General features: G+C 37.5%; 1 protein-coding gene across 1 annotated transcript; it reads left to right on the top strand.

Annotated features, from left to right (window-relative positions):
* Positions 1-440: 440 nt before the first annotated feature.
* Positions 441-11,037, top strand: LOC136100550 (cysteine-rich venom protein TEL1-like). Its single transcript, XM_065835759.2, has 8 exons — positions 441-882; positions 3,765-3,826; positions 5,059-5,178; positions 5,657-5,744; positions 6,848-6,993; positions 7,751-7,845; positions 9,112-9,200; positions 10,122-11,037. The coding sequence occupies exons 1-8, from the start codon at positions 708-710 to the stop codon at positions 10,130-10,132; spliced, it is 786 nt and encodes a 261-aa protein (XP_065691831.2). The 5' UTR covers positions 441-707; the 3' UTR covers positions 10,133-11,037.
* The last annotated feature ends 1,844 nt before the right edge of the window (positions 11,038-12,881 follow it).

Here is a 12,881-nt window from a genome sequence, read left to right as displayed (position 1 = left end):
GTACTAAGGTAGGAGTTGAGTGACTATGAGGAAGGAAGATCTGAATTAAAATAAAAAAGTAACAGTATTTTATACAAAAGAAGTCAACGACAGCTGCTCTGGTCAGCAATTACTTGAGACTGAATGTGGACAGAAACAGTCAATGTGAACACAAATACCCTTCTGATCTGGCAGTATTTCTACCCATTCTCATCTTACCACATGTACCCGGATATGCCGAAACATTATGTGCTTTAACGGTAGCGCACACAATAATCTTTTAATCTTTATTCAATACTGGGTAAAAGTATCAATTGCAGAAATATCTTTGTCTCCTTCTTTGACTTTTACACTGTAGGACTGACATAAAGAAGCCATAGCATGAAGAGGAACTTGGCCCGAGACTATTTTTACCCCCATGGAAAAATCAATGGGCAAAATTCCATCTCGGTTTCAACAACATCGGTCTGGAGACACCTCTTTAACCAGCTGAGTTTATTTGCATTGCTGGAGATTAAGATCAAGTCGTACTACTACTGGATGTGTCAATCATTAGCAGAGAGCCTTTGTACCTAGCATTCACATTGACTGCAAATTTCACATATAAGGAGCAGTAGATATAAAACTCATTTCAGAGTATTTAATCTCTTTCAGTACAAGAAGTAAGAGAGAATAAAAACGAAACGCATGCAAACAGCCTCCTTCTTGGAAGAATCTGGACTTGAGAAATGCACTGTTCCATCTGGTCACTATTTGAATTTTATAATACCTGTGACGCTGAGTCACCTTGTCCTATCAGGAAACAGAAGAGCTATAAATCACCCTCCAATGAAGAACCCTGGTCACTTCCACAACCACCTGAAGAAGAACAGAAGAAACTCCTAATCTTCCTGGAAACAAAAGGTAGGATTTACATTGACTTGTTTACTTAAAATATTGCATTTTTTTCATGTATTAAAATGCAACCTATTCTCAAAAGACTTCTTGAAAAATTTAGGACAGTCACAGAAAGAGGGTTTTATTCAGTGAAAAATAAGGATAACATAGGTAATAATGTAAGACAAGTAAAAAAATTGATGAACAATCAAAACCAGAAAATAAGCTGCCTGTATGTAATAAAGCGGTGTCTTGACAGATTATATGTACACAGAGAAAAAAGACAGAGAAAGACAGAACATTTTGAACTGAATTTATGTTCAGTTTGGTGTATTCTATTGCTATATGTAACCATCACCACTTATTTTCAGAGTGGGGAAATTACCACCTTGCGCAATTTGCCACTCTTGTGCAAGTTGGCTGCTAATTAGGACTTCGTGAAACAAAGCTGTACAGGTGAAATCACAGCTAGTGTTATTCCATTTTAGATGTTTTTCAAGTAGAATATAAATAATGGGAATGTTCTTTTGTAGTAGATGTTCACATGTATGAATAATTTAGGACGCTTTTTTGGTTGTTTTTGGAAGAGGGAAATGGGAAAAACATTTTCACATAAGTTTGCTAAACTAGGGATGCTAAAGCACCATCTTTCAGTGGCAGATCCCTGTACACAGATGGAGTTGCAGGAAAGTCACTTAGACTTGGCACATGTCCTGATTTGTGTTTGATTGAGGGGGAACAGGGGAGGGGGACAGAGAGACTGATTTTAGGACCAGTGCCTAGAAATTAATGCAGAGTAATTAAATTTACATCTCATAAACTATAAGCATTTGGTTGAAATCAGTGGGATTGCCAAAAGTATGTTAGTATCTTGGAGCAGGAAACCCACTGGGTCTTAAAAAGCATTCAAATGGCATTTTGAAACTTACATCATGTATTAAATTACCAATTATATTTAATTGTAAGTTAAATCATAGAAAATATTGCAGTGAATTAATACTTTGCCCATGTCTTTAAGTTAATTTCTTCAGCTTGGTTTGTAAAACAGAAAGCTTCACAATTTCATTGAAGAGTCATTTTTCCACTGCAACAGAGAATTTGGTTTTACATGTTTTAGGTGCAAAAAAAGGTTGTTTTCTATTTGCACATCAACACATCTTGCACTCAAAAGATGTATTTTTGCCCATAAGTCAAGCACAGCTAAAAATAACCATCACCTCTATTTACTTTCTAATCAGAAATTAAGTAAAAAGAGTAATCTTTCATGTTATTTGTAGTATAATATTTTGCTACTGAACACCTAGGTCATATACATTGCAAAGTTTTGTAATAGCCCTGCGGATTAACTGATAGAAAAGTTAGAGAGAAAAATCTTCTGTGATCCTAAAGCACTTCAAGGAGACATAGGTGATGTCAAAATTAAAAATAAGTGAAATATGGCAATACCAAAAACAAGAAATCAATGACTTATTCTGTTAATTAGCAGAATAGTTTCTAATGTTTTTCCCCTCAAATCAACTAGATCTTTCCTAAACTCTAAGTGCTTGCAATAAGCCACCTTATTTTAGAGGCTGTGAGAGTTTAATCGTATGCATATGGCCAGTCGGTTCATTTTTTTTGGCCCCTGAGCTACAGCTGTCCGTAGTCTCAGAACATTTCAAAGGACTTTGCTCTTTGGCAGAGATGGAACAGCATCCATGTTGACTGTGGGTCACCTCCAGTGCAACGTCAGTAAGCTGGTGAGGAAAATGGGCCTTGTTGTACCATTTGGAAAAGGATAGTTTTTCTTATCCATATGTTCTCCATTGGCTGGAGCACTTTTGTTTTATATAAACTGGTTGCCTCAAGGTAAAGGGGCTTTGCTGAATATGGAAAGATCAGCAAATCTTATTGGCCTTTCCTCAAGAATAAATTAAAACTGAAGCCAGCAGCCCCTCAGAAACAAATAAGAATTTAAGCTAACAATACACCTCTTTGGCAACATGCTCAGAAATTCCCTTGGAATGGGAGGCTGGGAAAAATGCCAAAATAAGTAAATTCCACTCTAGTCACCTGCTTGCCTGCCTAAGGTACCTAAGCAGAAACACCTTGAATGTGAATCTTATGACTGATTGCAATCAGACACCTGAACTTTGAAGTGACCTGTTACCTCCTGGATCACTGTAGTTGGACAGTACACAGTTTTGAGCTCACTAAGTAAGTAGGGTCTTGGAGTCTGGTGTTTGCTTCTTAAGTTAGACAAGGCTCTCATTTTTGTTTCTATTCCACACTACCTGCAATTTAATCAAGAATTGTCTTTAAAAAAATAAAAACAAAAAATGGTTTCTGAAACAGGTCTTTCCCAGGAAATCGGTGCTGGTCCATTTCTGGTCCAGCCAGTTCTGCCCCAGTTCACGTGCAAGGTTTCACCATGCTGGTCGTTAAGTAAGGAGTTTGAATCTAGACTCAGACATCTAAGTGTAGAGGTCTGCACATGGGCTGAGTGTCTAACACCCCTTTCAACTGCTGCAGTCCATTCAAAACAGGTGACAGAACAGAAAGTTTCAGACTAACAAAGACACAGAAACAAGCTAAATGCAGCATTCCACCTCAGCTGTTCCATGGTGTAGCAATGAGCAGAAGGCTTCCTACAGAAAGGGATGCACAATGTCCTCCTGTTCTGTGAGTTCAGGTGGAGGTATTCAATCAGGATTACAGCAGGAAATAAGAGACATATAAAGCAGTTGATTCACAGAAGTTTGGAAGTGCAAAGGGCATATTTTATTTTTTTACATCTAAAAATAGAGGAAAGAACACATTACCTTGCTACTTGAGGAAAAGTCAGGAAATGTACAGAAGATGAATTTTTTTATTCAGAGAAATTAAAGCTCCTTTAAAAAGAAATTAAAACCTCATTCTCCCCTTTTCAGAGATGATTCTGCCAGTGGTGTTCCTGTGTCTCACAGCTGTGCTGCCTCTGTCTGCTGGAGAGGTAGGATCTACACTTTGTACTCAGAAAATCTTTGTGGGTTCCAAGACTCTCATGGTCTGACTGAATATGGCTTTTCCTGTGCTCACTGATCATACATAGGAGGAGTCTGATTAGACATCTAGGATCTGGAAAGCATTTATCCTTGAAGTCTCTTTAATGCCGAAACAGTACATTGGTTCCACACTTTCAAACTAAACTATAGACTCAATGTTACTTATGAGTTGGATCAGTGATAACTATATTTTCCAGAAGATCCCACACACATATCCAGTAATCTCGATATCCCAAAGATGCAGTTCTTTTCCTATTAATTCCCCCACATTTTTACAGGCCCATTCTCTCAACATGTACCACTAATTTCCCTCAAAAACTGAATGAACTAACACACTCAACACACACTCCGAGTGGTTCCTTTCAACCCATACTCAGTCTGAAGTTTCAAGTTTGCTACTTCTGCTTCAGAAACACTAATGTGACTGATGGCTTGACTAGCATTTCCCCTAATTTTTCCATTTCTGCTCTCCTTGCTGCAGTCTAGAAGACTAGGGAGAATGGTTGTAAAGGGGAGGCTGAGTTCTGTACATGGATATTTTTTAATTAGAAAACATGTGAAAAGTTTGAGAAATGCTGTCAGTTATGGCAAGAATGGAAGAAAATCTATGGCATGAAAAACATAGGCACACTTTTTTTTTCAGTAGGAAAAATGAAGTACCGTGAGAGGTCTGTGACAATCCTGTGGTTAAACAACTGGTTCCTTTAACAAAAACAAAACCAAAAACATTGATAGGCACGTTTAAAGTACTGAAGAAGGGAAACACATCATAAGCACATTCATGTCTTCAGCTCATTTTTAGATCCTGTTTCTTCAAAACTTCACGAAGTAAATTATAATAATAAATTTAGTCTGATTCTTTTGCCTAAATTTAAGATTCTACAAGCACATGAGGTATTCCAGGATATCTCAGCCACCCATAGAGGGTTGGCAGACATGACACAGGAATCAATGTTGTTACTGCTAAGCTCCACACTGTGCAATCGCTGGAAGTGCTGTTCCACATGGAAGAACCCCTATAGATACTTTGGAGAAAAACCACATCACAGCACATCCTCCATCACAAAGATAATCTCCTTGGCTGATATTAGTATGTTGCTATTTTAGTACTTCCTAGACAGGATTCAGGACTTAGTTACATTCAAATAAAAAAGAAATATAACATGTTCTTTCAATTCAGGCACCTGAAAGTTTCCATGCTCTGTCAACAAGCAGACCAGATCAGCAAAAGGTGATTGTTGACAAACATAATGCTCTCAGGAGAGGAGTAAGGCCAACTGCCAGCAACATGTTGAAGATGGTAAGTTGCATGCTACAAATCTATTTTTAATGAATAAAGGACCCTATGAGAGATACCGGACTGTAGGGTCACATTATTTTATTTAGCCACAAATTCACCATCCAGACCTTTCCTAAAAACTGAGCAGGGCCCACACCAAGAGAAACATAAGGCTGGGCAGGTAGAAAAACAGTTCTGGAAAATTTGTGGTATGTGAGCAATAATGCATCTTTCTTTTGGAGGAAAAAGAAAATGAAAAGGAGGAGCCACAACATTATTCATTTCTTTCTGATGCATTCTTCATCAGTCTTCACACTTTCTGTTCTCCTGGGTGCATAGTAACTTCATTCCTACATCCCCTACCCCCCAAAAAAGGGAAAGAAAAGGATTTTGTATTATTTTTTTCTGATTTGAAGTGTAATTTCCAAATGTTGTTCCTTCATGAGGGGTTATTAATTGCTGTGTGACTGAAAGATTAATATTTTCTTCTTTCATTAAGGTATGGAATATTCCGGCTGCAGTGAATGCCCAGAAATGGGCCAATAAGTGTACTTTAAGTCACAGTCCTCCTAACTTGCGGAAAACCAGTAAGAGAAGCATGAGTGCTATTTGAATGATGTCATACACGTTATTGATGTGAATAGTTTGAGGTTTGGATGTTTGTTTGTATAGTTTGTTTTTGAGATGCCATTTACATTCAATGTGATTTTGTTGGTGTACGGGACAAAGGCAGAATTCTAGATATAAATCCATCAAGTGAGAAAAGTTCAATCCCATTGTCATCTCAGTTGTATTAGTTTTACGTATGTATATCCTATTTTCTTCAGTAGGTGAAAAAAAATCATAGTGAGAAAGCTTATTCTCTCCAGATATGTATCAGAAAGAAAGTAATTTAGACCCAGTTTACTGCAGAAACCAGCTTGTATGTGTTGGAGGAAGGAAGGGGCAAAGGCTGAAGGTCCAAAACTAGCTGGTGGTGCTAAGCATAATTTCTAAGACAGGACTCCCAGTTTTAAAATCTTCCGGCAACTTGTAATCTATAACTATCTTGGAGGTTCATTTAAACACTTCCATTTTTGTTAGTCACAGCTATAATAAGTTAATAATAGCCATGATCCATGCCCAGTGTGGTGTTGACTGACCTGTCTATAGTGTATGTAAGATGCGGACTGCCCTTCAGGTCCCGTATTTTTTTCCTAAAAACCAAATCCTCTGGTTCTTACTAAGGTGAATCCCAAATAAGAACTAAGGAGTATACAGTAGGGTTGGACCTGAGTAAAAACAGTAGGTGAAGATGGTGTAGACACCTTTTTGTTTACCAGAACTAAGCTTTGAAAGATTGAGATTTTTCCCAAGCTTACTGAGTTGTTAATTGAATAATGACTAGGCTGCTAATTTTCAAATAACAAAATTACAGTCATGAATCTGTGATGCACGTTTGCAGGTGTATCTATAGACATGCAAAATGTCTGTCAACAACCAAGCTACCAGTCGAACAGGTTGGCCATGTTGCTAACTGGTCAAGTGACAACTTCAAAATTGACAAAGGGTGATGTCATCAAACTGGAAAAATATACCACCCTGCTGTCCCATCTAGGATGAGAATTTCTATGCAAATCATACCACTTTTTGCTGGTTTTTACTCACACATGTATCTTTTATGCATTTCTCAGTAACTTTCTCTTTTCAGATGTACAATGTGGTGAAAATATCTTCATGTCCACCGGCCCTTTCCCATGGGCAGATGTTGTTCAGAGCTGGTATGATGAGGACAAAGATTTTGAATATGGAATTGGGGCAAAAAAAGAAGGTGCCGTAATCGGCCATTTCACTCAGGTAGATTCAACTTTTTAATATTTCAGGCTGAATTAAAAAAAAAAAAATCTATATGTTAGCTAAGCAACTTTTACCCTCTCATTATCTTTAAAGGGAATAAGTGCAATGGAAATACAACAGTTATTCTGACAAAACAAGACAAAAACTTTCAAAGTAACAGAATTAAAATGAAAATAATAGGCTAAGTGTATTTACAGAGTAAAGTGTAAAGATACTGGTATTTCAAAACTTCAGGAAGAAACAAAGGGAAGAAACTTATTTGATTGTTTAACATCTGAAAATTGCTCAGACACTGGAAAAATAGGGTTATTAATGTATCAGGAAGGAATTATAAACGGATTTGTTACAGTCTACAGAGTTCCATTGACTCAGAGATTTTCCAGTTGAACAATGGCCTATGACAATCTCCTCTGTTCACCTGAATGAAACAGAGGATACAAAATTTCACATCATGATTCCTACATCTTCTTTAATAGTTTTAATTTAATGAAAACATATATGACTGAGAAAATTTAACTCAAACCTTTCATATTTATACGTGCTAAATTATTACAATTATATCCTAAATGTTCTTTGGCCCTAGGGGTAAAAGGAAAGAAAAAAAAAAGTTTTTCCAGAAAGGTAGAACATTCAACTATAAAGGGTAAATAAAATGACTTATCTGGGATGCAAATGTTTCTGTAATGCACATCGTATTTAAATGATTTTCAAATGTGTATTTTTCGTTCTCCTATGATTTTCATTCTTATACCTACAGGTGGTTTGGTGGAATTCTAAGGAAATTGGATGTGCTGTTGCTTACTGTCCCAACAGTCGATACAAATACTACTATGTCTGCCAGTACTGCCCCATGTACGTATTGATTTTTATTCTGGAACTTCTTATTACATTATCAAAATTAGCTGGGACATGGTGAAATTTGTAATAGGGCACATCACCCACAACTGAAGAACAGCTCTGAAGATTATATTAGGAATATGAAAAGACAGAAACATACTCATTAAAAGAATTGTCAAACAAGTAAAATGTAAAATATAAAAGTGACACTGACAGATTAAATGTCATTTGCCTAAAAATCCTAATTTTCATAATAATAAATAACAAATAAATATTTTGCACATTCTACTTGAAATCTTGGTTCAGAAGGTATATCAATATGTACAGTAGAGTGAAAACTATAATTAATTAAAAAAAAAATAGTGTGAATTTTAAGGCTGAATGATGATTTCTTAAACTGCCTGAAATTAATTTTCACATTCACATTGCCACATACTGTGGTGTGTTGACCTTGGCTGAACACCAGTAGCCCACCAAGCTGCTCAATCACTCCCCCTCCTCAACAGGTCAGAAAATATACGGAAAAAAACTCATGGGTCATGAGAAGGACAGGGAAATCATCCTCCAATTACTGTCACGAGCAAAACAGTCTCAACTTGGGGAAATTAATTTATTGCCAGTCAAACAGAGTAGGACAATGAGGAATAGAAGCAAGTCTAAAAACACCTTCTGCCCACCCCTCTCTTCTTCCCAAGCTCAATTTCACTCACAAATTCTCTGCCTCTTCCCCTCGGGTGGCACAGGGGGACAGGGAACAGGGAGTTACAGTCAGTTCATCTCATGTTCATCTCATCATCAGTTCATCTCCTGCATCAACATGGGGTCCCACCCATAGGAGACAGTTGTTAATGAACTTCCATGTGGGTCCTTCCCACAGGTTGTAGTTCTTCACAAACTGTTCCAGGGTGGGTCCTTCCCAGGGGGTCTGGTCCTTCAGGAACAGATTGCTCCAGCATGGCCTCCCCATAGGGTCACAGGTCCTGCCAGGAGCCTGATCCAGTGCAGGGTGTCCTCAGGGACATAGCCTTCTTGGGGCACATCCAGCTCTCTGGTGTGGAGTCCTCACTCTGCTCCATCATGGATCCCCATGGCTGCAGGGGGCCAGCCACCCTGCCCATGGGCTACACCACAAGATAAACCCAACAAACACATAAAAGTTCTTTGACATATAACCAAAGACTGAGTGTAGATGAATATATGTATGTGTCCGTGTAATGAAGTTTTATTCTCAGATACGTTATAGTGACTTTATAGCATATGTTGGTAATGTTGGTGTTTCAGGGGGAATCTACGAAGTTCAATGAAGACACCCTATAAAAAAGGAGAACCCTGTGGTGATTGTCCTCATGCTTGTGAAAACGGATTGTGCAGTACGTTTTAAACATTTTAATTGTGAACTGGGTAAAATTGATACTTTAAAAAAATAACAATTTATGTAAATGGCAAGGCTGTGAAATTATTTGCTCAAATACAGTGCCAAAAGCGCTATTACAGGCCCACACTAGGTGCTTTACCTAGATGGGATGACTTGTGGAGTGACACCAAAGAAGGAGTCTCTGAGAAAGGTGGGCAAATGTTAGACAGTGGTTGGTGTACAATGGGATGCAGATACTCTCCACTTCATGGATCAAGATATTCATATGGCCTAGATACCTTCATATGGAAACTCTCATTAGAAGTTCCTAGTATAAGAAGATCCACTGACTGCAGGTGAGGTCGAAGATGTTTATACCAATGGTAGCACAGAAATCTGAGCTCCATATTTCTAGCTGAAGTTTATATGCTTTTCCATAGCCAGAAGAGACAAGTCTTGTCCTTGAATCTAGGAAATGACATGGAAGGAAGGGAAATATTTTTCTTTTTGTCTTCTTCCTCCTTTGAACAATGGAGGCTGATCCGGTAGCAGTAGCAACACACTTGATAAGAGCAAGGAGAATATCTGAGTTTTAAGAATTCTAACAGAAAATAAAAACATATGGGCTGACTCTCATAAAGTCAATCTTAACTTCAAGTCTAACTTCTGTTATGTAATTAACCTAATTCTCATAATAAGCTGTAATATGAAGGAAGAAAGCTTCAAAACACCTTGCAAGTTCAGTGAGAAACCTCCTTGAAAGAGCTAAGAATTTTGTATGTGTGGTCAAAGGTTTTGGATGCTGCTGTGGAGTAAATGGCAACAAAGAGGAAAAAATTACAGAAAAAAAAAAGAAATTTTGATTAAAAAATAGTGCCGAAAGGAAATGCTGCAGCTTCTCATCTATGATTAATTTTGTGTTTTGATTCATTTTCAGCCAAGCTTTGAAAGTTTGAAGATATTTATTCCAATTGTCTTGACAAATGCTCCTGGATTTACCCATAGCTTCGTCAAGTTCACTGCCCTGCTTCCTGGCAATACAAAACTGAAATAAAGTAACAGGCTCAACTTTTCCCTTCCTGGACATACATCTCCTTAGTGCCTCCTCCCATAAAAACAGATTTCACCCTGCCTCTCGTACATATGCAGAAGAACTAACTTCAGTCCAGTAATTCAGATGACAAAAAGCTGTAGGAGGGTGTATATGTTCTATTCATATAATTATCCAGAACATAGTGGAGATCTTAAGTGAAATTTGGGATTTGGGTACCAGATATAGTTAATGGTTAGCTTCTCTCACCTTCCTTTTCCCAAAATGTTATCTAAGGAGCATTATTAAAAGTTCTGTGGTTCCAGATGTTTCATATGTTCTTAGTATAGATGGATGGTCCTTGGTCATGGAATTACTCTTAACTTGACCAACATTCACGCTATTGTACTGTTAAAAGAATGAGAAAATAAACAAGATTACCTGATATATGTACTTCTCAAAAGGAATTAGGAGAGCAGCACGGTTTGCAATAGAACTATTCTGGTTTAGAATCTGTATCTTTTTCTGACGTACGTTCTATTGTAAAATGCAAATTTGTATTTAAAGGTAAAAAAAGATGTTTATTTCATTTAAATTAGTGGTTCTGCTCGTACTATAAGGTTACACTTAGCATACATACAGGTAACTAAACCTGTTCTCTAATGGAAAAGAACTGTATGGGAAAAGGGTTTAATTCACAAAAAATAGATAGCCAAGGGAAATGGTCACTGCATTTGGAAACTTTGCTTTTAATAACAAATTATTTCTTTAATATCTGCTTTTGCTGTATCTGTCATTAAATTACTTATTCTTCATGAGCCAATTCATTGTAATTTCTGTTCCTTCTTATTACCATGAAATACAGTTTGCTTACTTAACTTCCACCAACTTTGTGACTTTGTCAGCATTAGGTCTTGAAGGAAGCTTGATTCTTTACCAGCATAAGCAGAAACGGTTCATGCGAGAAAATGAAGGTTTCCTAGGCAATAAAAAAAACAATCAGGCAAATAAATTTTCTTCATACTGTCTTTCAGAAAACATGACCATTAGCATAAAGAACATGCAATGCTCACTTCTGTGACCTTTGGGAAGAAAATGTTCTTCTGTGCAGTCAACAGCAAGACTAAAAATTATTTTAGTCTCACCTTACAATTTCACATTCCAGTCCTCGTTTAGTAAGGAAGCTGCTGTCATAATTAAAAATTCCAAGTCTCAGAATCTTTGGCACAGAATAATTTTAGCATATGCTTCTGACTCATCCATTTTGGTGGCAATTTCAACACACGTTTCTGACTCATTCATTTCAGTGGCATTTCTCTTGTATAAAAGATGAGCATTAAGTTAAAAGCCTGGTTTCACAATTCAAAGTGCTTATTATTTGTTTTGGGTTTTTCTTGTTCCCACTACGTTTTCCCTCTACGGTATACTGCCCTCTCACTTGGGTACATTTCTACCAGTAAATTAAGCAATGCCGGGTTGTAGATGTGAGTTCCGGAACATGACTTATTGAATTCTTAAATAGTTAGCACAGATCCAAGTAAGAACGATGATAATGTAATAACTAATCCATTGTTAAGGAAATGGGAAGACTTGTCCACCCCACTCCTAAAACAGCCCATTTACTAAGAGTAACATGTTGAGAAATCTATTCCCTTTCATCCTAACTCATAACACAGAAACTGATTTCTCAGTCACTCACACAAGGAAAAAAGTTGCGTAATGAGGTAAAAATTAGACCTCATATATCTCACCTGCAAGGACCCAGGGAACTAAAGGTCAATAAGCCTAATTTAGATATCTGGGAAGATAATGGAACAAATTGTTTACCCGTCATTTTGTAATCAGTAGAGTATAAAATACCAGAAGAGTATAAAATACTTCATCATGAACTGATCTTGCCAAAACAAACTTTCTTCTTCAGTGAGTAACTTGGATGAGTGGACGTCATTTTGGCTTGGGTAGTTTGTTTGACAAAGCCATAAAAGACATTTGCAAACTAGAGAGATGTGGTACAGATGAAACTAATAACATATGGCATATACACACTGTTGAATACACAGATCATGGAATCATAGAATGGTTTGGGTTGGAAGGGACCTTCAAAGCTCATCCAGTCCAACCCCTGCCATGAGCAGGGACATCTTCACCCAGATCAGGTTGCTCAGAACCCCATCCAGCCTGGCCTTGGTTGTCTCCAGGGATGGGATATCTAAATCCGTGATACTCCTGAGCAAGAGACAGAGACAGAGACCTTTGGCAATGTAGTTAGATATTTGTGCAGGCAGTACCCACATCCAGAGCTACTTTCACTATTCTCACACGTGATGTCCAAGACCTTCCCCAGCCACAAATTGCAATCACGGTTGAAGACAACTTTTGCCAACAATATGGAAAGCCTTCACTGAATGCTTTTCTTGAGTAAAGGAGAGTCAGATCCACATTATCACTTTCCACAAGCACATTTCGGGCACTTTCTTGGACAAAAACATGTTCTGTGTTCCCAGATTACTTCCAATGAACATCAAGAGTCGGTTATGTTCTAAGAAATCTGCCAGAATTTTAATTCATTATAATTTAGTATAAAATAAATAACTGGTACTTAGGAGAGACAAGATCTGGAGAGATAATAACAACACGTAGATTGATGATGTTATAAATAACCTTTGG

This window comes from Patagioenas fasciata, chromosome 3 (genome assembly GCF_037038585.1).
Source record: "Patagioenas fasciata isolate bPatFas1 chromosome 3, bPatFas1.hap1, whole genome shotgun sequence".
In the NCBI taxonomy this organism is placed as follows: domain Eukaryota; kingdom Metazoa; phylum Chordata; class Aves; order Columbiformes; family Columbidae; genus Patagioenas; species Patagioenas fasciata.
Note: the sequence above shows the minus strand (reverse complement) of the source record. Positions and strands in the feature narration are given on the sequence as shown.